Raw genomic sequence first — 27,765 nt, 5'->3', positions numbered from 1 at the left:
TTCTGCTCCAATTAATTTTAAGGTTTCCATATGAATAAGGGGAAAATTATGACCTACCGGTTCCTTATACCTGACAGTCATTAAGGGCATATTTTTTGCAGGCCTTGTTTACAAGACGTGGTAATTGGCTCAAACTTCTGCTAAAAAAATAGTATTGTCAATGAAATACCCTGATGTAGAGGAAAATATCAGTGCATCCATCATAACAAATTCTGTAAAAATATACAATACACACTACTGAAAATTCCCAAACATGTCCTGCACAGGAGATTACTTTATAATTATTTACTTTGGCAATGTTGGTGACATGTACACTACTGCATTTTGAAATTGCACGTTTTTAGAATTATATATTTTTTTTATGTATCAGGTACTAATTAATATCACACAAGCTTTCAATGTTCAGCCCTTTTCTATCATCCATTTTCCTGTAAAGATGTTAATGCTTGCATGATGTGCCTTCAAATTTGCCTTTGATGTGCTTGTGTGTCCTTTTTTACCTGGATTTCCCTGCCTTTTCCTAAAGCTGCACGGAACAGATGACGCTCACACTACTGGTGGAATAAGGCAAAACTTCCAGTGCAGTACTGATATAAATCTAATAATAAATTAAGAGAGCAGGCACATAATTGGTACACTGACTGCACATGGTTCCCACAATAACACAAATTACATGATACACACTCAAAACTCTCAAGCACAAAAATATAATTCTTGATGTTTCTATATTTTTATCATCCTTCAAAGCAATTGACATGCACTCCCAAGAAAAAAATTAGAATATATCAATATCAATGATCATTTTCTAAACATTAATTTTTGATAAGTTTAGACTGCTGTGGCATGAGAGGACTGTCTAACATCTGTTCCATCATTTCTGTAGAAGTCACTTAATGTTGTATGGTATAAAGGTATTCCATGTAAAACCTGAGAATTTGCTGACACAATCTATAACACAAGCAAAAGCAAAATTATATTAAATATATAAAGTTTATCATCAGATAAATATCCTTATTCAAAACAATAACACACAATTTAAGTTTTCCTTATACCTTTTTACCAACATCACAAAACATTTTCAGCAGTAAAATGTAGAAAATGAGCATAAGTATATTTAACTTTAAATTCTGGTGTTGCTTAACATTTGGCATCCTATAATATTATGAAGTCACATACAGTCCTGAGTTTTCTATTTCAGGATATTTTGGCAGGTAAGTTTATTTTCTAGATGAATTTCATACCTGATCTTACATTGCCATATTTATCTCAATGAATTAAAATAAGTTTATACCAATGTTTTATGTTTATGCATCAATCGTTTATACTTAAGATCTAATTCATCTTTTCTGGGAGTAAACATTCCACAAAAAGTCAAATTTTAAGTCCCCAAAATTCATAGGAAGAATGATCACGTAAAACCATAGAAACTCATACACACAAAATAAAGACAAACACATTACCTGAACAGCTATGTAATCTCCTCTTTGTAGCAGTTTAGAAGACTGCCCATCAATACTGGGAATCTCTTTATTAGGTATTATTACTTTAGTATTGCCATCATTTCTACCAGCCATATCTAAAGCTGATCTTCTACTCTCCTGAAAAAATAGCAATAAAAAAATTTCATTTTTGAAAAACAATGGAACTTTGTAAATGTATTTTTAGGTCTAAACCTACCCTAGGTAAATGACATGTCAATTAATAAGTACTTTCACTTCACATGTTTTAATCACTGAATTGACATGCAAAATTCATATTAAATGATTAACTTATATTTATAGATGACATATGATCAAGTTGGACATGACCTTGATTTCTTCCAGTCAAACTTATCTAGATAGTGTACGTGCTTGCTCATTCAAGCAAAAAATGGAAAGGCATGCCATGCCACACATTATTTTCTTTATGAGCAAACCTGTAATTATATATTTATTTATATGCAACACACTTGGCCAAAAGGTGATGCTTTCATACCAATTACAATTTCATATTTAAAGATTGATGTGTGTTTGGCTCATAGATCACAAAGACATTAAACTTATAATGTAAAGAAAATGTGTGAAAATCGGGATAACAAGCTGTTTCAGCTTGCATACTTGTCAAGACACATACTTTTGATAGAAAAACAACACATTATTTAATCTCACCCCTTCAATAAGTACAAGTTGTGTTGTTCCAATTTCTCTCTGGTTCAGTTCTTGAGCATGCTCCCTGTATAAATCTCTCAATTCTATATGCCGTCTACTCTTAACATCATCTGGCACATTATCCTGTAGCTTGTGGTAAGCACTAGTCTTCTACAATACAGAATGATTGGATAAATTGTTTGCAAATATTTTTTCTATAATTTTCTATTTTTTTTTTTTTCTAATAAATCTGAAACAAAATTCCATTGGTGAATTGTTGAACAACTTTTTTGTATGTGGTTTTTGTTGTTCAGCCAAATACCAAATTCATACTCTTATACTTTTTGGAACTATGAATCCACACTCCATTTACCAAGAAATTTTGACAATCCACAGAGAATTGATGTCTATCATAATAAGTTGCTTCACACTGGTTCAAATATGTATTCAGAAATTATTGGAATGCCTCAATAATTGCAACAAAATCAGACTCACACTTAGCTCTAAAAATCATAGAACAATAGCAGCTTCTGACTTAGCATTAGATTTTTTGTAAATTTCTTTTTATTTTTGAAGTGTATGGAACACAAAAAGTCATCCAAAAGGCAGAAAAATACTGCTTGTTTACATGCCTACAAATCAATGGCCATACATTTAAAAATTTTAACAAGTTTAAAAACAAATATTACCTATAGTCTCCAAACTGATCAATGCAACAATTTGACAGATGGATGACTGCTGACTGAATGATCAATAACGGATCAATAACCCATGACCAATGACCTACATGTATCTGATTACTGCTTTATTATAAAAAATGATGGATGATTGGTTCATGTAAATTTCAGAATTTCCATTAAAGCGAATCAGAAAAAAATTCTATATTAAATGGACCTTCGATTCAAGATATTAAATCCAAATATTGTATTTTGTTAAAAATAAAACGAATATGAAATAAAAGTAATAAATTGATGCTTATATCTATTCCATTTAGTTAATACGTGTATAAACTGATAAACGAAACAATAGAATCCGTGAAATATATTTACTGATCAGTGGTTACATGATGCAATCACCAGTTTAATAGATAAGTTTGACGTTTGATGACTGATAAGAAAGTGATTTGTGATCGATGACCAATCACAATAGTAGTTGCACAAATCGGTGCAGGTACTGTATAAATGCTGGTTTACAAATTATCTTTTTTTACCTGCCTCATGCTGTATGGGAAACAGAAAACCATATTGTATCTAACCTCCCTCATCAGGGAGAGTGTGTCCTCATGTTCTGGTTCTGTCTCCTCACAGAAACCTGCTATAAAGTCACTGGACAGGGAAATATCTAGAACATATCAAATACAACAGTTGTAACTGGAAACTATAAAAAGTAATGATAGAAGCTAAGCATAACAAGAAATATGAGTGATGGCTCTTTATTGATAATCAACACTTTCCAGGAAATTTGTGTCATTTCAGCAAACAGGAAGTAGACATCATATGAGTACAAAAATGCATCCTACAACCTATAGGAAGTTTGTTAAAAATATCAGCAACCTTTGATTAATAGTAGTGGAGAAAAATGTAATAAAAATTGTGAATAAAACTACTGTAAATGGAAAAGGATCTTTTCTACAAACAGGAGGTAGATGTCATATGAGTACGAAAACGCATCCCACAATACAGTATACTGAGAACTATATATGAAATACCAACAGCCTGTGATTTACAGAAGATGAGAATTTGTTACAAAAAAAGAATGTGTTACAGAATGTCATAATGACCAAATGATGGAATGACAGACACAGGAAAAACAGTAAAGAGGGGGTATAAAGAGTACACTAAGAATAACATCTAAAGATTATATTACAAAGAATGACAGACACAGGTAAAACAGTAAAGAGGGGGTATAAAGAGTGCACTAAGAATAACATCTAAAGATTATGTTACAAAGAATGACAGACACAGGTAAAACAGTAAAGAGGGGGTATACAAAGCACACTAAGAATAACATCTAAAGATTATGTTACAAAGAATGACAGACACAGGTAAAACAATAAAGAGGGGGTATACAGAGCACACTAAGAATAACATCTAAAGATTATATTACAAAGAATGACAGACACAGGTAAAACAATAAAGAGGGGTATAAAGAGTACACTAAGAATAACATCTAAAGATTATATTACAAAGAATGACAGACACAGGTAAAACAATAAAGAGGGGTATAAAGAGTACACTAAGAATAACATCTAAAGATTATATTACAAAGAATGACAGACACAGGTAAAACAATAAAGAGGGGGTATAAAGAGTACACTAAGAATAACATCTAAAGATTATATTACACAGAATGACAGACACAGGTAAAACAGTAAAGAGGGGTATAAAGAGTACACTAAGAATAACATCTAAAGATTATATTACAAAGAATGACAGACACAGGTAAAACAGTAAAGAGGAGGTATAAAGAGTACACTAAGAATAACATCTAAAGATTACATTACAAAGTAATGACTGTTTCCTGACATATCGAGAAAAAAAGATAACACTGACCTTGTACTATCATCCTCTATTTTGCCTTTCATGGGTGTTTTGGGGCATTTTATTTCATTTTTGTCAAAAAGCTTAAAACAATTTCTTATCTGAGTTTTGTATCATTTTCTTTTAATGAACCATTCATAAGATGCCATAATGTTCTTAATACCTTTTACATTTAAATATCACTCAGAATGCTGGTTTTGAAGTCTAGTAAGCTACAAGATTTAATACGGATATTAATATGATTTTAGGCTATACCTATGAGGGAAGGACCTTTTTTGAAGGGATGTTGCCAGAGATGAAAGGAAAGTTGACAATATGGAATGAAAAGTCACCGAGTTTTTTGTATAGTTTGGTCAACAATTTTCGTTTTACCATCAAACTTTATTGATAATGCATTGTTATGTTATCACTGATATCTCAACAAACAGGACTACACTAGACTTCCTATAACACATGATGGGTGTCTGCATTAAAAGTTCAAACAATCATATCCTATTTGTAATTAAGTAGCTGTCTTTGTAAGAATTATGCAAAATCTGAAAAATGTGATACACCACAAAAAAAGGCTGCATATTTTTATTTTTCTAATTAAGTTGTTTTATGGGTTTATATTATGAAATGTGTAATTATTCATTCAAATCTGCCTGCTCTTAGGAGAAAATCAACACTGAAAATCCAATAGATTCTATTGTATTTGAGTTTTGTTAACAGAGTTATGTCCCTTAATTTTGAAATCTACAGTGCATTACATAATTTTTATCTCCTAAGAACACTGTTTATATGAAAAACCGAATGTTAATTTCTATTTACTATGGCAATTCAAACAAAATATCAAAAAAATAAAAATATGTAGGCTTTTCACCCATGAAACACATTTTGCATGATTCTTATCTGGAATACTACTTTAATTCATTTCCAAAATATGTCACTTCCAACAGAAAGATTTAGAGCCATTCATGTTTTGACAGAGAATCTACATATGAAGGACAATGCTGATGCTCTGTCCTTACTAACAATGCAACATTGCTCTAGATTTTCAACTTCAATCCTATTTATGGATTTTTCACTTTAAAAATGCCTGTAAAAAGATACACTCCTGATCAGGAACATCACAATGTTTACATGGTAGGCAACAAAGTGAGATTCAGTACAAATTCATAAATTTAGCTATGAACTGATTTCTAAATGTGATTTCTTATACCTGGTAGTTTGTCTCTAATCCTGTAGATAAGATCCAAGTATGCTTCCCTAGTGTACCCCCTCCTCATTCTCTGTAACACAGCACTGTTACCACTCTGAGCAGGGATGTGTATTTGGTTACAAATGTTAGGTCTTTCTTTTATCAACTCTAAAACCTGTCAAAGTACATGTAGAGATTAAAACATTGCAAAAACTGAAATACAGTGAAATGCCTATACTTACAAAAATAGCAAAAACAGACGTATAATGATAAACAAAATGTTCTGAAGAAAGAACTACTGTCAAATATCATAGTTGAATCATGTCAGTGACGTTCCTTAGTTTCTTATTATAACGTACCTATATTGTTTACTTCAATTTTTGAAATGTCAAATAAACAACTAGAATACAGTGAACGATCACAATTGCTTTTCACTGTTTATTTACCAGTGAAGTACTAACCCTAAAACCCCCATTCACGATAACTACAAAGGAAATTTTACAAAGAGTAAAAAAATCTAACAGACTGAAATTGACAAGAATCTGTGTTACATTAAAAAAATATCTTATACTTTTCCTACATGTAATAGTTTTATGCTTTGTGATTAAGCAATGTTTACAGCTTACATTTTCTTAAATTTTCTTATATAAATAAGTCTATTTGCTTAAGAACAGGTCACCATGCATGGGTAGAATAAGTTCACATGAAAACTATGTGGTTTTATTGTGAAATTCACATAACAAAATTTTTATGTAAATATATAACATTAGATTAATGCAAAGTCTTGAGTCACACAAAATGTGTTAAATTCTGGTTTTTGCTTGTTTGTTAGGGTTTAACGCCGAGCAGCAATATTTCAGCTATATTCAGGCGATGAACATGAAGTGGATGATAAAATGAACATGAAATGATGAAATGAAAAATGGGATGGGACACAAGGACAATGGGGTCGACAAATTTTGATTGCCATTGGAAATAGGGAGAGGTGGGTAGTGTCGGGCAATTTAGCCTCCTGTGGCAGAGCCCTATGGTTCCTACTCCGGAAGAATACCAAAGTAGGGTTTTTAACGTGCGAGGAACGTGCCATCTTTCCCAACATGGTGCACCACTGTGGATTGCAGTCAGGTTTTCCATATTATAGCCTGACAACCCACCTGGGGCACACAACCCAGCTGCACTGTGGGCAAAGCGCCCTAGCCCCTGGCTAAGGTTCTGAGCACTATTCAGTCACCTTTTACCACAAGCTTAGTGCTGCTGCAGGCCTATTCTTTCAACACCCGGACCTGCACAGGGCCCTAAATTCTGGTAAAATCATGTGAATGTATTTTGTAATTGCATAATGTATTTCTTACTTCATCAGGAAAATCTTTGGGATGAGGAGAGGTGAATCTAATCCTCATCTCAGGGTCGACCAATGAAACCTTGTCTAACAGATCAGCAAACCTCCTTCCTCCTTTTTTTGGTTTATAGATAGTTTTGAAGCCTGCGGCAAGTTTGGTATTCTCATCACTATGATATGTGGAGTCTGAGATATCTCTATAGCTGTTTACATTCTGTCCTAGTAATGTTACCTCCTTAATACCCTGAAAATACGTGGAAATAAATATCATTATATATCATTGATTGTGATATTTCAGATATTTCATGCATTTCAGGAGAGTTTAATTTTCAAATAGACCCAGTTATGTACTAGTCTGATATCCAGAGGCAAATTTTAATGTGATAGCTCACAGGTAGGCATGTCATCCCACTAAAACACATTATTCTGGCTCAGAGACATACAGTAGTCAATTTATCTCATATATGCCACCTGCTTGGCAAACAAATGGTGACTTCCTAATCATAGGTATGATTTAGCCAAGGTTTCAACATGATCTCCAACAATCACGGCAAACTTGCCATCCAAAGACCACTGAGGTAGTTAAAATACATTCAATACAGTTTTCAAAGATTTATATGCATAGCCAAATCATAACTGCCACGTAATAAATTGCTTCAATTGTGTTAAATTTGCTATGTTAAGTCTAAAACCTCCTGAATTATAATAAGGATGACGATGACAAATACATGGAGCTAAATAATCTTACAAATTTATAATTAGACCAGCATTACCAGACCAGCTGAGATCAGAGTGCTGATACAACAGATATGGGAAGGCTGCTACTATATTTTTGTGTATGGCATTTTAAGAGTGGCAAAGGACAAAAATGTTCTGAAAATCTTGCTTAGGTTTGACTGTCATTTCCAAAATTCACAAACTGTGTAATCAAACATGGACAAACCTGATCAGATAATATCCTGACTTCATCTAGTATAGATTCCATAGGTCTACTTCTCTCCCGACCTCTGGTAAATGGTACTATACAGTAAGAACACATATTGTCACATCCTCTCATTATAGAACTGAAATATGCAAATAAAAATCATTAAGATATATTACACAAAGTCATGCCAGTAGTAGGCTAAATTTCTAGGATTAAAATGAGTAAAATATTCAGAATAATCAGATTTCTTTAACCAGTTTAAGAGATATTTATAGTAACTGTTAACAAACATATGAAGAGTATTGTATGACAAACAAGAGGCTCCCAGGAGCCTGAATCGCTCACCTTGTTCAATTTTGCATTTCAAAGGCAATAAATTTAACAAGAAGTTGTCCAACAATTTTGATTCACGAAGTCTTTGGAAGGACTTATCATAATGATCATTTCTACAATTGAAAGTTTCTTTTAATCTATCACAAATATTGACTGAAAACTGTTAAAAAAAGTCATTTTTCCCCTTTCAAGAGCAGTAACTCTTACAAGGAGTCATCTGACAACTTTTATCTCTGAGACTTTTGTACTCCTAATAATATGGATCATTTCAGCTACTGAAAGAATTTGGCTTAACCTAACGGTTTTGGAGATATATGCTAAAAACTACTGTCTGACCCCTACACTGTATGTTCTATTTTTAGTAATGGCTGCCATGTTTTTTGACGGATCAAAAATCCCCATACCAGCTCTATGCAGGATACATCAAGGAACATTCCTACCAAGTTTGGTTCCAACTGATCAAAAAATGTCACAGGAGAAGATTTTTGAAAGAAATAACATTAAAAACAGCAAAAATCATTGAAAAAGGGCAGTATCTCCAACACGAGTCAACAGTATAAAACCAAAATTTGACCAGAGATAGATCTCATCATGCTCAATTAATTTTTTTTTTATACCAAGTCAGTTCCATGTCTAACATTAATTAGAGAATTCAAACATACTGTATCTTTGACATAATGTAATTGTCATGGACTGTAATATAATATCTGTACAGAATTATCTCCCTTTGCACACAACAATTGTCCGTTTTTTTTCATACCATCAAGAATAAAGCTTGAAAACTCAAATAACAAAGGCAAACAATTAGCACCTAGGTATACATAGCTTGTACCTGAAAGTACTTTCTATACATGGTTTACTTACACAAATGCTGAGGGGGAATTTTCATTCAATCTGACTGGCATGATATCTGCATAGGTTTCATCAAGTGACAACAAAACATTTACTGAAAGTAAAAAGTTCAGGTAAATTGAAGAATTCTGTTAGAATCAGGCAAATTGGAATATCATGAATCATGAATCATGCTCAGAAAAAAAAACATGAATTTGACAATTTGAGCACATGGTTGATGGTCTAGAGGATGTAGAAAAGCGAGTTCAAAGTTACAAAAAAAAAGATAGGAAAAGTGAGTTATTTCCCTTTGATGATGAAATTGCAATGCATTTTTTATAGTTTATACCTCAAATTACTGACACTTAAAAAAAATGCAAGCTTTTTCTGGGTTTCAGATACCATTTTGAATTTGGTTTCATAGAAATACTTGTGTGCTTTTTTTTCAACCACGATTCACCCACTGCCTGATACTTATAGAGAGGGCAATGAATATCTCAACCATAATGTTTCCATTCTAGTGTCAAAAGTATAAACCTTATTTTTAATTATAATATTAATTCCAGTATCATTCTGTCTATTAGGCCAAGAAAAATATATGTCTATTTGAGGTTACATTGAAGGAAAAAGTATGGTAGGTACATGTAGATAGGTAAAAGCATCTTATTTTTCAAAAATTATTTCAAATAGACACTTAAGGGAGGAGTTCTTGACTTTAATAGTGCATAACCAAAAAATGATAGTTTAGCACCATTTCAATGAAAAAAGTACAATAAAATGTGCTTGGATATGCAGAAAAAATAGGGTAGGTAGGGTAACCTTAAACAAGTTTTTTCTCGGGCGTAAAGGGTATTTCACCGGATATCTGATAGGTAATCATATGCGACCTTTTTGTATGTAAGAGACCCTTCAATTAATCTAGTGTTCACTTACCTAAAAATGCTGTATATTACAAGATATTTTTTACTAATCATAGTGAAAAACAGTGTACAAAATATTGCTAGATACTCCAAGAAATTCAAATACAATTTACTAAGCCCAACTTTCACAGACATTTATATTTTTGAAAGCAATGTTTATTAGAAATCTTCTGTAAAGGTTTCATGCCAAAACATTTTTTTTCATAAAAAAAAACATACAATTTTATGAATTACTTACATATGAATAGTCTACTTTAACCACTATCAAACTGCGAGAATGTATTTGAGCCGAGACTAAACACGAATTCTAAAAATATTTTTACAACATGTATTTCTATATTTTTTTTCATGAATTCACTAAACAACACTAGAAAATGCTTTGAATCATAAGTTGTGGCAAAATTCTTATTGTGTCATTTTGCTTTGTATGACTTTTTTTTAATATTCCTATGTACCTGCCGTTTGCCCTGACTGAGTGACAGCTAACATACGAGGTAGATCTTTGTAGGCATCAGGACCACAGACCAAGTCAACCATCTTTTCCTGTTCCAAAATTTTTGATTTCAACCTTTCTGCCATACATCCTGAACAACAAATATTACAACAAAAGTTCTAAACAAGGATAAGATAAGAGGAACAACATAGAAGAGTAAAAGGACAATAATGGAAGTAAAATATGCGGTAAAATAAATATGTGTAATGGTAAAATCAACATTTGTAAAAGTGAAAATCTGTGAAGCTGCAGATTCATTCCCAAGTCTTATGCTTACTCTCAATTTTAGTTCATAATTAATTTTGCAGGTCTACATTTGGGCACTGGCATCATTATTTTTAAATTAATCAATTCTTTTTTTTATAAATACATGTATGCTATTAATTGCAAAATGCCTAGCTCTTGATTATTCTTGACTTGGCATGATTCCATGACCCAAAACGAGATGCCCAAAAGTGTACAACCATAAAAAATTTTAAAATTTGTTAAAAATCGTGTATATTTCTGAAATTTATTGACATCCACAGAGTAGTACCTTCCCAGTAAGTTAAGGTAAATACATGTACATTGAATGGCAATAACTATGAATATCTTTTCTTCTAAAACTTTTACTGTAGATACCAATTAACATTAATTACATTAGCTGTAGTGTAAACATAGTAGTCTTAATGAAATGATTGTAAACATAGTAGTTTTAATGAAATGATTGTAAACATAGTAGTCTCAATGAAATGATTGTAAACATAGTAGTTTTAATGAAAGATTGTAAACATTGTAGTTTTAATGAAATGATTGCAAACATAGTAGTTTTAATGAAATGATTTTAAGCTACCTTGCACATTTTTTTATTCTTTTGTAAAACTGAACAAGTAACCACCTAGCATAAAATTATATATATTCCTGAAAAAAGCACTGTGTATTTATTCTATTTATCTGTTTCCAGCATTGCATTTGAAAAAAAAAAATGTTGTGTACTTGCCTAGGACGCCAATTTTCAATGGGGGTAAATGCTTTTGTCGTTTCCTTTTTAAACTCCTCAGAATACCCAGTTTGTTCCATATTTTCTGTTCAGCTCCCTCTCGTATTGAACATGTCATCAGAAGTACAATATCTGCCTAAAAGTAAAAGAAATAAATAAAAACTTGCTAAATAATAGTATCAGACACAAATCACACAGAAACTGAAACATATCAGTCAGGAATTGTGGACATACATGTTACAGTCAGTATATGTTCCATTCCCATTGTACATGTATTATATCAGAATTTAATGATACATGTATTATCTTGTTTGTACACAAGAATTGAGAAATAAAAGAAGTTAAATAATCTTATATGAAAGACATTTATTTAATATCAAGATTTCAAATATTATTTTGTACAATTTTCCCCTTGTTTGCTACATAGACATTACTACTTCTCCTTTACACCTTTTTTTTACATACTTTGGACCTAAAGTTTGCAACATCCACTGTAGACAGTACATGAGTATTATAAGGTTTTTGGTTTCAGAAATTTTTATATGGGTTCTTCCATTAAAAGATATGAGGTACTCGGAAAGGCATTTTTTCATAAGAGGAGCCAACCGTAGAAGTTCTATTGATGTTTAATATTAAATTTCTTTTGTCAAGAGACTTGAACACCCACCTATACACAAAGACAAAAAGTGCCTTCCCTCCTCCCTCATATATATATGTTTTACTGGAACAACCCTAATACACAAAAGTAGATGTATGTTGTATAATAGAAGATACAATTTAATAGTGCCCTCACAAAGACGGACTTCAGATATAACGATAAAATTATTATGGAAACAGTTTGTACAGTGTAATATGGACCACTCTGCAAGAGCCATGAGTACACATATACCTTCTCTAGTTCAGTTGTTCTAGTATAACCACTACTCTTTAAGACAGACCATGAAATTTCTACATCACTAACATTCATCTGACATCCATGTACATCAAAGAAAACTGAAAAATTTTTAAAAATAAACTCAATATTTTTATATATGTACACCAATGATACCAAAGTTTGTATGAAATTAAGAAACTGACCTAGTGTCATAAGATACACCCCCAAAAAAAAACAAATGGCTGCTAATGTCCATGGAACATACCGGTACTATGTAACAGAAATTTAATGAATGATAGTTTATACGAATTCCTTGATAAAAAAAATCATTTGTTTTTTAACTCCAAAACAAAATTTTGATTGACAGTAGACAAGATACTTACCAAATTTGAATTCAAAATTCCAAGTACAAAACTACATGTACATGTAGAACTATTTTTTTACAAAATGCTCTATGCAAATTTAAAGAATTTTGGTGAATAAAATATGTGCCCAAGCACATTTAGAAATAGTAGCCTGCCCGCCAGCCCAAGATGGCTGGGCTAGCTAATTTTAGCAAAAATCTACATAGCCATATAGTTAATATATTGAACTAGAATTTGAGTGAGTTTCCTACCCTGGCCCAAGACCTCCTGTCTAAAATTACACCCTGGATCAAATCATCCAGCGTTATATGGTATTGTGACTTTATTGGTGTCTGGATACAAAACAATCATATCGCAATTTTTACTGAGGTGAAGACACTAAAGAGAACAAAATCAAGCCTACAAGGATTCAAATGGTCATCAAAAAGACATATTCCAAGGGTAGACAAAGGGTAGACAAAGAAAATAAGACACACACAAGAAAGAACATGAATTTATCAAAGTAACACACACATAGAAGCAAAAGTAAATGAGCAACCAAGACTACACTAAAAACTGGGAGCATGGTGCACCAGTATCAGGCCTTTCATTAAGAGGCAGTACCAGGTACTTTTACCCTTTTAAACTACCATAAAGTAACTCCAGGATTTTAAAATTTCATACATTTTTATTAAACAAAATGATGAAAAGTACCTCCTACAAAACCAAAGGTACCTGCATTGTAAAAAAATAATGAAACCCATGCAGTAGGATAAGTGTCCTCTGCTTTTCTGGAATCACTCAATTATTGCTCAATAACGTTCCCTACTTTGGATAAGATCAGCTATAAAATCAGTCTCATAGGAGTCCGTGAAGGAAGATGTGGAGCATTATTTGTTTCCATTGGAATGCTGACCATCATGAATAGTATGTCCCCAACACTGGGCAAACATGTTGAAAAAAAAATTCAAGAATACAAATCCATTTTATTACATCTTCAACAGAGTGGAGAAATTAAAATTTAGGATGATGGAAGTAATAAATTGATTAATTCATTTGTTCAGTGATAGTGCTTTAATGTCTTATAGCGGATATTTCATGCATATCAGGATGAAAAAGTTGAACAGATCCTGCAACATGCTGAGCTTGACCTTTTACATTGTAACTTATTGTGCTACATGCATTGTACATGTAGCTAAAAGAAGCAAAATCCTTCTCAACTCCAAGCCAACAACTTGTCATTCTATCTTCTACATGTACATTTATATGCAATGTTCCTGATAGAGAAGTAGTGACTATCAATACTTTAAAATGTCTTTGGTGTGATTTACCCAACACCTGCAACACTTGTGGCAACTAAGCTATCTCATGACCACAAGGCCTACATTATAGCTAAAAGAGCAGTTTTTAAATCAAAGAAACTACTGTGACAAAACCCCCACCTAAATGTCCTTAAAGAGTTTACAAAAATATTTATGATAAATCACTATTGTTGATACAATGTAATTCACAATGAGATTTCACTTACAGTACAGCTTACAGCATGGTCTGATAAACCAGGTATGAATCCAATATATAAATGTACATGTACAACTCACTTACTGATTAATGAATTCTGGTGTCAAATAAAAGGTCTTAACATGTACATTACAAGAAGAAAATTGTCAATGGGAAAGACCTTTTAATCGTTTTACATGCAAATGAAATACTTGTTTTTAATATGATACTTATGCCTTACTTACAGAGAGGCGATCAAGCAAAATTAAAAATACCCACAAAAGACAACAAAATTCTTAGGAATAAGTTCATGTAGGACTCAAGACAGTTTTGATATATACAATGTACATTAACAAAAAGGCAGTGGCTCCTTGTCCACACATTCGTAGGTGGGAATCCTCTTCAGGCTAATCGTCCAAACATCCAGTGTGCATCAAAAATATAAGGAATCGTGACATAAACGCCCGATTCATAATGGAATTGTTGTTGAACTAATCCACAAATATACGACTTTTAATATCATCACAAAGTGTGTTCACATTTAATAAACTGAACAGTTTTCTGTTCATGTTATATACTAGTTTGACTGTGTATTTGATAGTGGGAGCAAGCCCATGTGCTTGAAAATGGACAGGTTCTATGTTGGTCAGACACAGAACAAGTCACAGAAGTTATGATGACTGGTGCCAAAGTTGATGTATCATCTTTACAAGATGTGTTTTAAAAAAAATAATTAAATCTTGGCCGAATATATAAATATCCCACATGTTAAAAAAAGGCATGGAATGTTCTAAAAATTTTAATTTCAACAAAGAAGGACCAGTGCGAATGGATATGTTTCACATCTGCTGTCTGGAATGGCAGAATTATGATTTAAAATGAGCTAGACTGAATCATGCGCCTAAACAATCTTTCTCAATATGCAAACTTTGTTTTTCAAATAGTCTTTCAAGTTTGTTAAATGTGTATTTTGTATTAATTCTAAATTAATTTTAATCGTTGTTTGTCACATGTCATCAGTTGCGATTTAAATTGTATTTGTATCATTTTGTATATATTAGTATAAAAAGAATTTCTCACAATTTTCACATAACTAACATAAAAGAACTGTTTCCATCATGATTCCGTGTGTTATTAACTAAAATAGGATGTGTGGACAATTAGGCTGTAGTGTAGAGGCTCACCGTCCACGAATGCGTGGACGAGCAGCCACTGCCTAACATAAAACTTGCCTTTCCGATTATCTCCATTTAAGGATTGTTCATCAATATATGATGGTATTGCAGATTTTAAATCTTCGTCTAGATTTGACGTTTGTGCTTTTTTGTGATGGTTAGCAATGAAGTGTTCAAGAGGTGGACCATTTTCCAAGGCCGATTTTCTTTTATTCTGTTTTCCACTGTTTTCTATCCCCTCAAACACAGTTACAGTCTTAGAAATTGATCTTCTCTGAATGCTTCTGCAATGCTTTAAAATGCTGAACAAATTTTTGCTGCGAGAACGCTGCTTTAGAAGTTGGCAAAAATAAATCTGCCCTTGCTGTCCAGCCATATTCTTCGTGATCTTTCAAGCCTTACCATTATTTTATTGGGAAAACTCCGAGAAGTCATCTAGCATAATTACTTGGATCACAACAGCGTTTATGTGTACGAAATGTTCTTAAATCAGATGTAAAATAATTAAGATGATTATTGACATTGAATATTTGTAAACAAAACACGTGTGTTGAGAAACTTATGAACACGAAATGATGCAATGTTGTAAAATATCTCATTTTAATAAGAAAATCAATGCGTAGCAGACTTCTACAGTCATTGACAAAACTTACGTTGTGTTGTAGACGTCACTATTCAACTATGAATAAGATCGTAAAAGTTGCAGAAAACGGTACGTTCACATATTGTTACTCTTGTAAGGCGATGCATGGACATGGTTGTGATAACTCAATCTTCACATAAATTTGTAGTTTATACATAGTTTTAGGATACTTCATTGTCATGTCATCACATACCTGTGATTTGGTTTTGGTTGGCAAAAAATCCATTTAGTGGCATGGGGCATCAACTTATCATTATATTTTTTTTTCATTTTTTAAGATAATTGAAACATTCTTTTGGTTTCCTACACTGCCAGTAAAATTCTTTTTATCCATGGAATTTTTAAATAATTATTCAGTAAATAGACTTTATGAGCGTAAAGTTTTAAAAATAATTTTACATGAAAATCGAGGTTAAAATATTTATACCATCTCAAATTTATTTATCAAGTGCATGTAAAAGACTTATACATGTAAATCCCCATAGAGAATATGAATTATTTTATCTAAATGAAATATTTCACAAAACCAAAATTGGATATAAAATGACAAATTTATAAATTTTTGAAAATTGGGATTCTAATCATGAAATTGTCAATTGTTTATTTATTTGTTTATTTGCCAACCAATTTGACACTTAATGATATGCAAATTAGTGAATATGACATCACAAATGAGATTGGCAAACTCTCCTATATTTAAAAAATGCAGGTCTTCTTAAGACTATATTCTGTATTCTGTGTTGTCTTTTTTAAAATTGTATAACTTCTAAACTGTGGCCTTGTAGGCTTGTACAGGTTGGATTAACTAGAGGCCAACTGGGCATATCAATTAATAAATAGAGGTGGCCTGGTTCCGGTGTCAGAGGATATTCAGACTTATTTTTAACATGGGGTGGCTAGTCTTTTCATTGCTTGTCTAGACTTTCCTGAAAACATGGAAAAAGTAATCAGAGAACCAAGAATCAAGAGGAAATCAAAAGAATGCAATCATAGACTAGACAGGGAAAACAGACACATACTACAAAGGACATAAAATAAATAGAATAACATGTACAAAGCAACAAAAGTAAATGAGCACTTTGGACTCCACTAAAATCTGGGAGCATGGACGGTTTGAACTGGTTTTGCTTTAAAAAATTATTAGTACATTGTAGGTTAAGAAAAATAGATTTATTGTGTATTTTCTATTTCTGTCTCCTCCAAAAAAAAATTTGGAAATGGAGGTACATGTAGGGTTGGAAAACAGGATACACACCATTTTGGCCTTATTTCAGATGTATATGTACATGTATATTCTTCTTATCTTGACTTAATAAAATGTATTTCCTTATTTGTAGAATTTGAGGACTTGGTGTCCATTGCAGTAAAAAGTTTGAAAGCTGGAAATGTAATTGCTGTTCCAACTGACACAATATATGGAGTAGCAGGTCTTGCTCAGAATTCTGAAGCTGTTGATAAACTGTACCAAATAAAGAATAGAGACTACAGTAAGCCTGTTGCTATCAGTGTGGCTGACATTTCTGATGTTTACAGGTAAACAACAGTGTAATGGGTTTAATTGGATACTTTTCGTGCTGGCAAAATGTTTTTTGATGTTTTACTAAAACTTAAACAAATCAGTATTGATTTGTCTTAAGATGGAGTCCATGCAAAATCCAGCAATGGGTCACACATGACAAATTTTGTTTTCCAAAAAAGTTCTTCCATTTCATATCATATATGCATCCTTTTTCAAAGTTGAATGTTAGTTTTTTTTTATTGATTGCAATGTTTAGAGAGAAATAAATGACATAGAAAGCATTGAAATTCATTGAAAAAGGGAGATAACTCTTTCATTTTGTGCAAAATTTGGTTGCTTTCTTAGGAAAGTTTAAAATCATCTTCTGAGCCATCCCTTGTCTATTTAAACAAAAAATCTTTGTACTGTTTGACATACATATGATATATCCATTACATTCCAACAAAACAAATTAGTGGGATAAAATTCATCTGGTGCCATCCATATCATAGAGCCTCGTAAATGTACAAATGTTAATATGGTTAAGATAAAAGTTATTACAGTCACCCTTGGTGAATATGTGACATTTAATAACTTACCTTGATAATTTTGAAAACTCCCTTTAAAAATTTCCTAGTGCAAAGGCATTATTGAATGTGTAAAGTTTTCTTTCATTTTACATGATAGTTCTATAATTTAAATTAGTGAGTTAAGACCAATATTTTGGGACAAACTTGTTTTGTTCTTTTCTATGGTGAATGAAGAAAAGATAGATATCCTCTCAAGTGTGATTCTCATCTAGTATTGTCTGTTTAGAATAGAACAAACATTTACAATATGCTTTGTAAGAATACAACAGTTAGTGGAAAATATATTTAATTTAATAAATAAAATATGTATCCCTGGTTTGACAAAGGCACACGTAAGAACAATTAGTTGGGTTGCTCAAGGAGGACTTTTACTGTCTTTGAAAATTTTTCATTATAATATCTATACATATAAGAAGTAGTAATTTAGAATAATGATGTAATTACTATTTAGTACCACTATTTATACTCCTTGGTAACTTGCAATGTGATGATTTATTGCTTAACAGATGGGGCCAAGTCACAGTACCTCAAGCTTTGCTCTCAAAGCTCCTCCCAGGACCAGTAACAGTTGTATTAAACAGGACACCAGATCTGAACTCAGAACTGAATCCGAAAACATCTCTTGTTGGTATAAGGATCCCAGATCATCAGTTTATCAGAGAGGTTGCTCGAAGTTGCCAAGAACCTTTAGCTTTGACTAGTGCTAACATTAGCTCTGCACAAAGTACTCTACGTGTACAGGTAATCAAGTGAGAATGAGTCCTGTAATTTTTTTATTAAACTACATAATACACAATGGCATTTAATGATATAAATAAATGAAATTATACTAAAATCATTTAATGGGATAATAATTTCATTTTTAATTTTTTTTTTTATAAAATTTGACAAACATACCCAGTAGCCCTTGAAGATTTTAGACAGAAAACTAAACTCTAGTTTTTATAATTTAGTTTAGTTTTATATTGATTCCAGGAATTTGAAGAACTGTGGCCGAAATTAGACAGAATATTTGATGATGGTATGTTAGGAGACACATTCCACTCTAGACAGGGATCAACAGTTGTCAATCTATCACAGAAAGGGTACTATAAAATCATTAGAGATGGAAGGTAAACAAAAACTTTACATACAGTCATCTGTTGTGATAAAATAAACTAACCCAAACTCCAATAATAATAAAGTAATTAATTGAAAAGAGTGAATACCAGTAACCAATATATGATCGTGAGTGCCGAAGAATGCAAAAATTTAACAAGTGCGTGAAACAAGTTCTGCATATAAGTTAATTCTTCTTGTGTTCTTAGCAACATATTTTAAATTCAAATTATTAACAATTACCAATCAATTAGATAGATTTACTCCAGTATTTATTCCTATTTTTGACATTAATTTTGAATTTTGTGATCAGCAGATTGATATGTTGTAACATTTTGGCAAAGAAAGTCCAAGAATGAAATTACTGAACTCATTTTCACAATGTAAATTATCAAAATGTATTACACAGGAACATTCAGTAAATCATTGCTGTCAATATGATAATAAGCTCTCTCTAACATCTGAATCAACCTTATTAGATCATGCCGAAGTTATCTTGTTTGGTGACAATCAATACAAGATTTTAAAAATTCAGAACAAATAAAAAAACATCAATTAAATGGTATATTAGGATAAAACCCTAATTAATTGGTAAATAGTTATGTACAATATATTGAAGTGAGACATGACCCCATATTGGTTTATATGTTTGAGGAACTCCTCATAAGACCTGAATTTACTTTGAATTGATTGAAACCTACAAAACCAGTAAAATCCTATTCAATTAATATTAGTTGAATGAATTATGATAACAATTTGAGTGACAAAAATTGTGTACACCAAACTTTAGAATGCAGCTCCATGTCATCTGAAACACAAATTTGAAATAACTCGTCATTACCTAACCACACAAATATATATGCAATTAATGTGCCTCAGTCCATCTTTCACAGAAAGTTGCCAAGAACCTTTAGCTTTAGTTCTGACTTCAAATCTGGTGTCCTGTTTAATACAACTCTTACTGGTCCTGGGAGGAGCTTTGAGAGCAAAGCTTGAGGTACAGTGATAGATGGACTGTGTTATTAACATTAATGTGCCTCAGTCCATCTATTTATTTAGGGTTGTTGTACAGTATGGCACCATACAAAATCTAACTACATGATATGTTTTCTTTCATTTGTAGTGCTTTGAAAAGTACAGTACAGTTATTAAGTAGTTATGGACTAACTGAAATTTCCTGCAGCTGATATTAGCTTTAATTTAGGTCTTTACTTACTTCTGTGTAAATAGTTATCACAGTCCATGAGACATTTTCAAACTGGAGACTTGAGGAAATCCAGGGCACCAGTGCAATTCACAATATTATTATCTTATTTGGGAATGGAGATCTGCCTAATACTTTGATAGTCACAGAGAAAATGTGTAATTGTTTTACAACTTTTGTCTGTCTTATTGCACCAATTTTTTTTTGTAATTTCAGTAAATAATTGTAGTAATCTATTTTCACAAAAAACTGTTGAAAAAGTGTAATTTGTGGATGTATTTGGTAAAATCTTCATTGCATAAGTTATTAGAATGGAAGGACTTGAATTAGTCTTAACTGAATCTGTGTTATTAACATTTCTTGCAATACAATTTTTTATACCCTGTTACACATGTTGCAATGTACACATTACCGGTATGTGCTACCCTCTGTTTTCAGCTAACTTTAGGTGCTTGCCTGTTGTGTATGAGCAAATTGTAAGGATTTTGTTCAATTTTGCAGAACTATCAAGTTTGTATTGGTTTGGTTTGATTCCTACACATTCCATTTAAATGCACAAACAATGTTTGTTTTTAAACTTCCTATACCCAGATGATAACTTGAAAATGGATTGAAGGATCTTTTTCTCCATTTACAAACAAATGTGATCTCACAACAGAGGGTAAACATAGGATCCAAGACTGCTTTTAAACATTTATATTTTGAATGCTTTTTTAATTAAAACTTTTTCAACTTACCAAACATATATACAAAAAATACATGTCAAAGATAATTTGTGCAAAGGTTGCTCCATTTCTGTTTAAACTTATTTTTTTTTGTTTCTTGTTTGGTTAGATTTATTTATGGAGGGGCTACCAACTGATGTCCCATTAATATGTGTCTTAATTGTATCACATGCACAATTTTATACTTTATTAAGCTTTTCATTTCATGATACATGTAAGTTATATGCAATATTGTCAAATCTGAAATTATGGTCTGTTGACTTTTAATTATGAGCAAATAAAATTAGTGGACTACATGTATAACATTGTGATTTGTCAATGTTATAATCCTCATTTATAGGAACCTTGTTTCTGGACAATAAATTGAGTGATGGATGAAACTCCATGAAATTGTATTAGTTAGATGTTATTATAGGTCATAAGGAAGTTTGGCATTGATTTTGAGGGGTTGTGCTCTGAACTGCACAGGACTTTGGAGGAAAGGATTTTCAGGTTGTGCCAAAGCAGGGTCTAAGATTTTATTTCATTTGACTTAATAAAATAAATTTTTAGGGTTCTTTTATAAGCTGTATTTAAGGGTATATCTTCAGACAAAGTAAATGTCAGATTTCAAATGCATGTATTGAAGTTCATTTTTAAACACAATCAAGTAGTCAATTATAATATCACAATCTTAATTCTAATCTGTATCACCCTTCAATGTGTTATTCAAGGGCAACCTATGCAGTCATATCAAGGTGCACCTCATGCATCATTTTACTGAGAACTATAATTTTGAAAAAAATGAGGATTTTCTACCACAGCTTAATTCAACAATCAGTCATTTCTAGCTGCAAGAGTACTGCAGAAAATTCTAGTTTAATTAAGTTTTTAGAAGTGTTGTATCAGTTTAACTTCAGGTAATTGTCTTCTAAGGATATTGTATCTTAATATATGTGTTTTTTTATGATTGAATTTTCATTTAAGTACTTTCTTTTGACTAGACACTAAAGCAGGAAGCTAGGTAGACATTCGGAAAGTATATACCGGACTTAAACATGAAAACATAAGGTATCTGGACTTGAAATGACATTTTCTGTCAATTGCATTTTTTATCAGATAAATAGGTTATGTGATTAACAAGAATCCTCTGTACTGTTAAAGTACATGTAGATCTATTCCTTAAAAAATGTTGAGGTTTTAAAACATTTTGTTTCATAGATAAAAGTTAATTTTTTAACAGAATTTTTTTTTTAATTTTGAACTTGAATTAGTGATGACAATTATCAATGATAGTTTATCAATATCTTAACAAAGTTTTACTTAAGAATTGAATGTTTCATTTTTGATGCTCATCACCGCATTTCATGTCCGAAATGTGCAAACACTCAATGCTTTTACACGTCGTTGAATCATAAAAAAATAAACATTTAATTCTTATAATTACTTCCGTATGTTTCTCTCATTTTATTTCAATTTTATGTAACAAATTTATATAGAAAAAAGGCAATACAGGGTTATAAAACAATAGTCCACTTAATTGTGGATGTGGCCGATATAAATATCTCAAAAATGTGTTATTGACTCATAAAAAATTCATGTGTAAAGCCGATTATCAAATGAGATTAGCACATTTAAATGATATGCAGAGTAAATGTAGTTATTTCTATATGTATTGCACAAAACACACCTATGACATAATAGCAATTTCTGATAAGAAGGTTTTGAATGTTATAAATTTTAGTTTTGATGTTTATATACAGATGTATATCAAAATCCAAATGTTATTCTTTGTAATGTATTTTATTTTTTATTTATCAATACATGTATCAAAATAATCTGAAACATTGCAAACAATTAAATAATTTCTTATAAACAAAGTCATCTTAGTCCTCTTTATCTTTTTCAAATTCTGACTTTCTATTTCCCATTCCATAAAAATAACACAATGTTAGAAATATTATGACAGGAAAGAATATCTGGCTATAATCTTTGAGGTTGATAAAAGTTTGTACAGCGCCCAACATCAGAATTCCAAGAATGATACAGGCAGTCTGGCGTACCTCCTTGAAGATAAGTCCAACAGCAGAACAGATTTGCCATGATCCAACAATAATTTTATATATGATGGGATCTGGTACATATCCAAACATCGATGTTATGCATACTGTGCTGTACTCTGCAAATCTTCTGTCCTAAAAATGGAAAAAAAACAATTTATTTCATCAGTGTTAACATGAATAGTCAACATTGATAGTTTAGTAGTAATGTCAAAAAAAGATACCATTATATCAGGTGTTTGCTTGTAGAAAAAAAAACATTTTGGCTATAAGTCTTTTTCAGATGATTTTTTTTGTGTGAAGTAAATGCATATTCTGTGAAAGTATTATTGTTCATGGTTTTTGTGGGTTTGGTAAACCATGAAATTTGGTTTTTATTTATCATAAAATGTGTTGGCTAAATATTGGTTATCCCCCTTTATTTAAAAAAAAACGAGTCCATTGACTTTTTTTTTTTTCTTAGAGGAATATTTTATTGTTCAATTTCAATGATTTGAAGCATTAATCATATTGTAAAGAAAAGATTCAATAAGTTAGCATTTCACTTTATGTATGCAATGCCTGTTAAGTTTACATGTATGAAGGTTCCTAATGTAACAGTTAAATAGACTCACTAAAGCAATGGTTGATTCAGGGATCATCTTTGGGAATATCTTGATTAACGAATCTACAAACAGCATGGTAGATACACTATATAAAGCCAATCTTTCTAATGTGTTCCTCATCTTGATCCTGAAAGTAATTATTTTATCTTTAATAAGTATTGTGCATAGTGAAAGGAAACTAGGATGACATGAAATTTGTAAAAGCATTTCAATGTTTACATGACATCAAGAATAATAAGTATGCTAAAATCCACTAAATTAATTTACATTATGTATGGAAGAGACCTGTATTTTAATGAAACAAATCTCTGTTTTCTTCACCAATAGTAGTTTTATATTAATCATCTATCAGTCATGCTAATAAAAGTTGGAATATTGAACTTAGTTTTAGGTTTGTATGTCCTTTGTTTTACTAATTGCTCAGGGGTGGATCCAGACACTTTGAAATGAGGGGTGCCAGCCAGTTTCCTACGAAAAAGGGGTGCTATCACATTATTGACCATTTTATATCAATTTTACCCATGGAAATGACATTTTTTCTAATAAGAAAGGGGTACCACCCCCTGCCGCCCCTCTAGATCCACCTCTTGCATTATAGGAGTAAAAGGTTTTGCATGTGGATTTTTTTTTAACTTGGTGCTACTCCAGCAATGCTAGAGGTTGTCTGGCAAGCTATTTTCTGACTTTGTGCCATCGTTGGGGTATAGGTATAGAGGAACGGAAATCCAACCTCTTACGTTGTTTGAGTAACTTGACACAGGGAGGAAAGGAATCCAAAATCATTATACGCCAACACAGTTGAAAGTGGCGGTTCAAATAAAAATTTCAATGGTTTTGTACTTTTTCCCTCTAGATAAATAAGTCATGTAGAAAGTTTTGCTCTTATTTATCAAACATCTGGATAAATCACGAAATCAATATCATGCATTTAGTTTTCACCTAGATATAACTTAAAAGCATCTAGACAAAAAAAATATTAAAGCTTTTAGCAGAAACATCTAAGTACTTTGTAAAACCATTGAAACTGAGTGATGCAATCTACTTAAAATTTAATTTGGCACATGCATGTCTGATGCAGTATTTTAATCAAATTGATGAGTGGTGGTCCACATCAAATTTCGACCGTGATTTTAAGGTACGAAAAATATAGAGACTGAATTAAGCCGACAGTACCTATAATTTCCTGAAATAAAAGTGTATCTTAAGAAACATCTTTATTCCAATTAAAAGGCGCATTGATCGGCTTTATAAACAGAAATGTATATTGTCAAATATGGTCCAAATGCTTAATTCCATTTTGAAAACGTTTTATACCAAATTCTGGATATATATATATATATATACTCGTGTAAACCTGTATATCTGTCCGTCTATGCACGTGTCTTAGCATTGCTAAAACCAGGGGCGTGTCCAGGATATTTGAAAGGGGGGGCGTAGAATAAAAAAATTTTTGGACCTTTTTTGGCTTAAAAACATAAAATAACCCCATTTTAGACAATTTAGCTGAAAATACAACCCCTTTTGTCAGAATATACCCAGTATTGTATATATAGTAATATACCCCCCCCCCCCCCCGGTATATTTAGAATGGCTATGGGGAATCGAAGTTAGTGTCACACAAAACAACCAAAATTCATGTATTATACTGATTTACTTACCGTTTTGGTTGTTTAAAAAAGGTGTCCAAGACACCTTGATACGATTTTAAGGTCTTTTGACGTTTTGTTTTTGACATCGACATCTGGATACTAATCGCAGAGTCGAACACGCCGGACTCCGAGAAACGAAATTTTACGGTTGATGATGACCCATCAAATTGGGGAATCAGTATAAAAAGAAATCAGAGTATGTGTTTAATTAATGAATATGATAAATTGCCATCATTCAATACAATACTAGCAGATTATAACGATAGTTTTTTTTTTTTTTTTTTTTTTTTTTTAAAGGGGGGCGTACGCCCATTACGCCCTTACCTGGACCCGCCCCTGGCTAAAACCCCCAGTTTATAGTTTGCCTTAAATTACAACCGGAAGGATGTTACCTCTAATGAAAGTAACCCAACCTGTCAAAGTTAAAAAATAATTTATTTCACAATAGTGAAGAAAACAGTTTTCGTAGTTACACTGAATATTTGGTTCTGACTTGTCTTCTTATTTTTATCTTCTATGAAATTAACTTTTAACTTCAAATTTAAAGTATCAAAATTTCCCAATTTGACAAAAATGATGCACATTTTTCCTATTAAAAGAGGATGAGGCGGTTTGAAAAAATGCGAACAATATCACTGACCCAATCACATAATTTATTTTGTATAATGTCAATGCAGCTTTTTATTATTTTTAGTTGTTCTTTAATCATTTACTATTTTATCTCCAATTTACAAACACGGACTTCAAAAATCTCTTTTTTTCTGACCAAAACAGTTTTAATCACAAGTACTTGTATAATGTGATTCCACTTAATTTATATCACTTGATCTGGTCTTCTAGAAACTGTTAAAACGCGCATTCAATTACACAATTTCTAAAAATTGCTTAGATTAATTAGTAACATAGTGATTGGTAAGCCAATGCATATCATTATGTATATTAACTACATACGGAAAAGTGTAGTAATAACAAACGGAAAAGACCTAAACTTACCCAGATGTACTCACTTTCGTTTTTTTTCCTTTCAGCTAAGAGGTCTGAAATTTTATGATATCCTGTCCTTTCACATTAAAGTGGAAACTTCCTGGAGTACAAACATGTTTCTACACATTTCCCGAGGGAATGGTCATTAAGCATTACAAACTCTTCCTCCAATGCTATACACATGTAGTTTCCTTGTCCATGTATAAATCGCCGGCAAACTTCTAGTATATATGTAATGTTATTCTTTTTTTTCTTCTGTATATATGGTATTCTGTATTGTCAATGCATGTTCTAGGTTTAAAATATTAAAATACTTAAATTCATTGGATGTACTGATTTGATTGTTTGTTTTTTTATACTTTGGAGGTCTTTTTGTTTTGTTTTGATTTGTCTTGTTTTTGTTTTTGTTTTTGGTTTGTTTTTGTTTTGTTTGTTTGTTTTTGTTTTGCTTTTTGGTGGGATGGGGGGGGGGGGGGGCTTGCATCATGTCATAAGTTTCTAGACCTAATACACCAAAATGTTCGAAGTAATACTATCTATTTGATTCATCAATTAACAGTGGCGGATCCGTACGGTACTTCGAATGGGACTCTTGTGGCTTTGTGCTCAAAATTCAATTTTGTACAGACAAATGTGAGTTATGTTCAACAAAAATGAGTTCAGATTAACCAAATTCATTCAAATTTAAATTTTGTCATACAAAGTATAATCTTTCAGTGGACAAAAATTACTTTTGTCATGACAAAATTCATTTTTGTATCACAGAATTTACTTTTGTTATCTAATTTTGATATTGGGTAACAAATGTCAATTCTGTATGCAAATTAGTTTAGTTTGGATTCTGTGAACTAATATGCAAACAAAACTGAGAAATATTATGACAAAATCAAATTTTGTTACAAAATTGAATTTTGTGTTTACGAAATTGGATTCTTTCATAACAAAATCATTTTATGTTCTAAATTCACTTGTTCAACCGAACATAAATTATTTATGTGCAAAACTCTGCTAATTTTCTGCAACTACTATTCAAACCCAAGCTACGTCTCTATCACTTTTAATAAAATAATAAAACACATTTCTGATTTCGTCAGGCACGGTGACCATGTCGATTTAATATTTAATTACATAAACAAAACATATTGAAAATAGAATTAATGTCCATAACTACATC

The 27,765-nt window shown here is 31.7% G+C and overlaps 3 protein-coding genes across 3 annotated transcripts; 1 reads left to right on the top strand and 2 right to left on the bottom strand.

The window, feature by feature from the left end:
• Nucleotides 1-711: 711 nt before the first annotated feature.
• On the bottom strand, nucleotides 712-15,964 carry LOC148614529 (mitochondrial tRNA methylthiotransferase CDK5RAP1-like). Its single transcript, XM_088588675.1, has 12 exons — nucleotides 15,614-15,964; nucleotides 12,556-12,659; nucleotides 11,667-11,802; nucleotides 10,650-10,778; nucleotides 9,308-9,389; nucleotides 8,129-8,249; nucleotides 7,199-7,429; nucleotides 5,868-6,021; nucleotides 3,337-3,467; nucleotides 2,148-2,297; nucleotides 1,461-1,598; nucleotides 712-948 (listed from the first exon to the last, which is right to left on the bottom strand). Exons 1-12 carry the CDS (start codon nucleotides 15,930-15,932, stop codon nucleotides 829-831), a joined length of 1,815 nt encoding a protein of 604 aa, XP_088444801.1. The 5' UTR covers nucleotides 15,933-15,964; the 3' UTR covers nucleotides 712-828.
• A 107-nt stretch (nucleotides 15,965-16,071) lies between these two features.
• On the top strand, nucleotides 16,072-21,617 carry LOC148614528 (threonylcarbamoyl-AMP synthase-like). Its single transcript, XM_088588676.1, has 5 exons — nucleotides 16,072-16,268; nucleotides 17,537-17,732; nucleotides 18,794-19,028; nucleotides 19,263-19,399; nucleotides 20,509-21,617. The coding sequence occupies exons 1-5, from the start codon at nucleotides 16,172-16,174 to the stop codon at nucleotides 20,570-20,572; spliced, it is 729 nt and encodes a 242-aa protein (XP_088444802.1). The 5' UTR covers nucleotides 16,072-16,171; the 3' UTR covers nucleotides 20,573-21,617.
• A 1,458-nt stretch (nucleotides 21,618-23,075) lies between these two features.
• LOC148614527 (transmembrane protein 35B-like) lies at nucleotides 23,076-25,773 on the bottom strand. The gene is made up of 3 exons (XM_088588677.1): nucleotides 25,617-25,773; nucleotides 23,968-24,085; nucleotides 23,076-23,488 (listed from the first exon to the last, which is right to left on the bottom strand). Exons 1-3 carry the CDS (start codon nucleotides 25,697-25,699, stop codon nucleotides 23,180-23,182), a joined length of 510 nt encoding a protein of 169 aa, XP_088444803.1. The 5' UTR covers nucleotides 25,700-25,773; the 3' UTR covers nucleotides 23,076-23,179.
• Between the last annotated feature and the right edge of the window lie 1,992 nt (nucleotides 25,774-27,765).

This window comes from Perna viridis, chromosome 6 (assembly GCF_037379345.1).
Source record: "Perna viridis isolate PV_CMFRI_1.1 ecotype Kerala chromosome 6, ASM3737934v1, whole genome shotgun sequence".
Lineage (NCBI taxonomy): Eukaryota > Metazoa > Mollusca > Bivalvia > Mytilida > Mytilidae > Perna > Perna viridis.
The sequence above is the reverse complement of the archived record's forward strand: the minus strand, read 5'-3'. Positions and strand labels throughout refer to the sequence as shown.

Excerpts from the sequence above, each read along its gene's own strand:
- LOC148614529 (XM_088588675.1), bottom strand. The coding sequence starts at position 15,932 with ATGGCTGGACAGCAAGGGCAGATTTATTTTTGCCAACTTCTAAAGCAG. Across the intron at positions 7,430-8,128 it reads TCAGGATATTATCTGATCAG|GGTATTAAGGAGGTAACATT; the intron begins GTTTGTCCATGT and ends ACGTATTTTCAG. Across the intron at positions 2,298-3,336 it reads TCCCATACAGCATGAGGCAG|AAGACTAGTGCTTACCACAA; the intron begins GTAAAAAAAGAT and ends TCTGTATTGTAG.
- LOC148614528 (XM_088588676.1), top strand. The coding sequence starts at position 16,172 with ATGCGTAGCAGACTTCTACAGTCATTGACAAAACTTACGTTGTGTTGT. Across the intron at positions 16,269-17,536 it reads CGTAAAAGTTGCAGAAAACG|AATTTGAGGACTTGGTGTCC; the intron begins GTACGTTCACAT and ends CCTTATTTGTAG. Across the intron at positions 17,733-18,793 it reads GACATTTCTGATGTTTACAG|ATGGGGCCAAGTCACAGTAC; the intron begins GTAAACAACAGT and ends ATTGCTTAACAG.
- LOC148614527 (XM_088588677.1), bottom strand. The coding sequence starts at position 25,699 with ATGTCGATGTCAAAAACAAAACGTCAAAAGACCTTAAAATCGTATCAA. Across the intron at positions 24,086-25,616 it reads TTTTTTAAACAACCAAAACG|GATCAAGATGAGGAACACAT; the intron begins GTAAGTAAATCA and ends AATTACTTTCAG. Across the intron at positions 23,489-23,967 it reads CTGAATCAACCATTGCTTTA|GACAGAAGATTTGCAGAGTA; the intron begins GTGAGTCTATTT and ends TTCCATTTTTAG.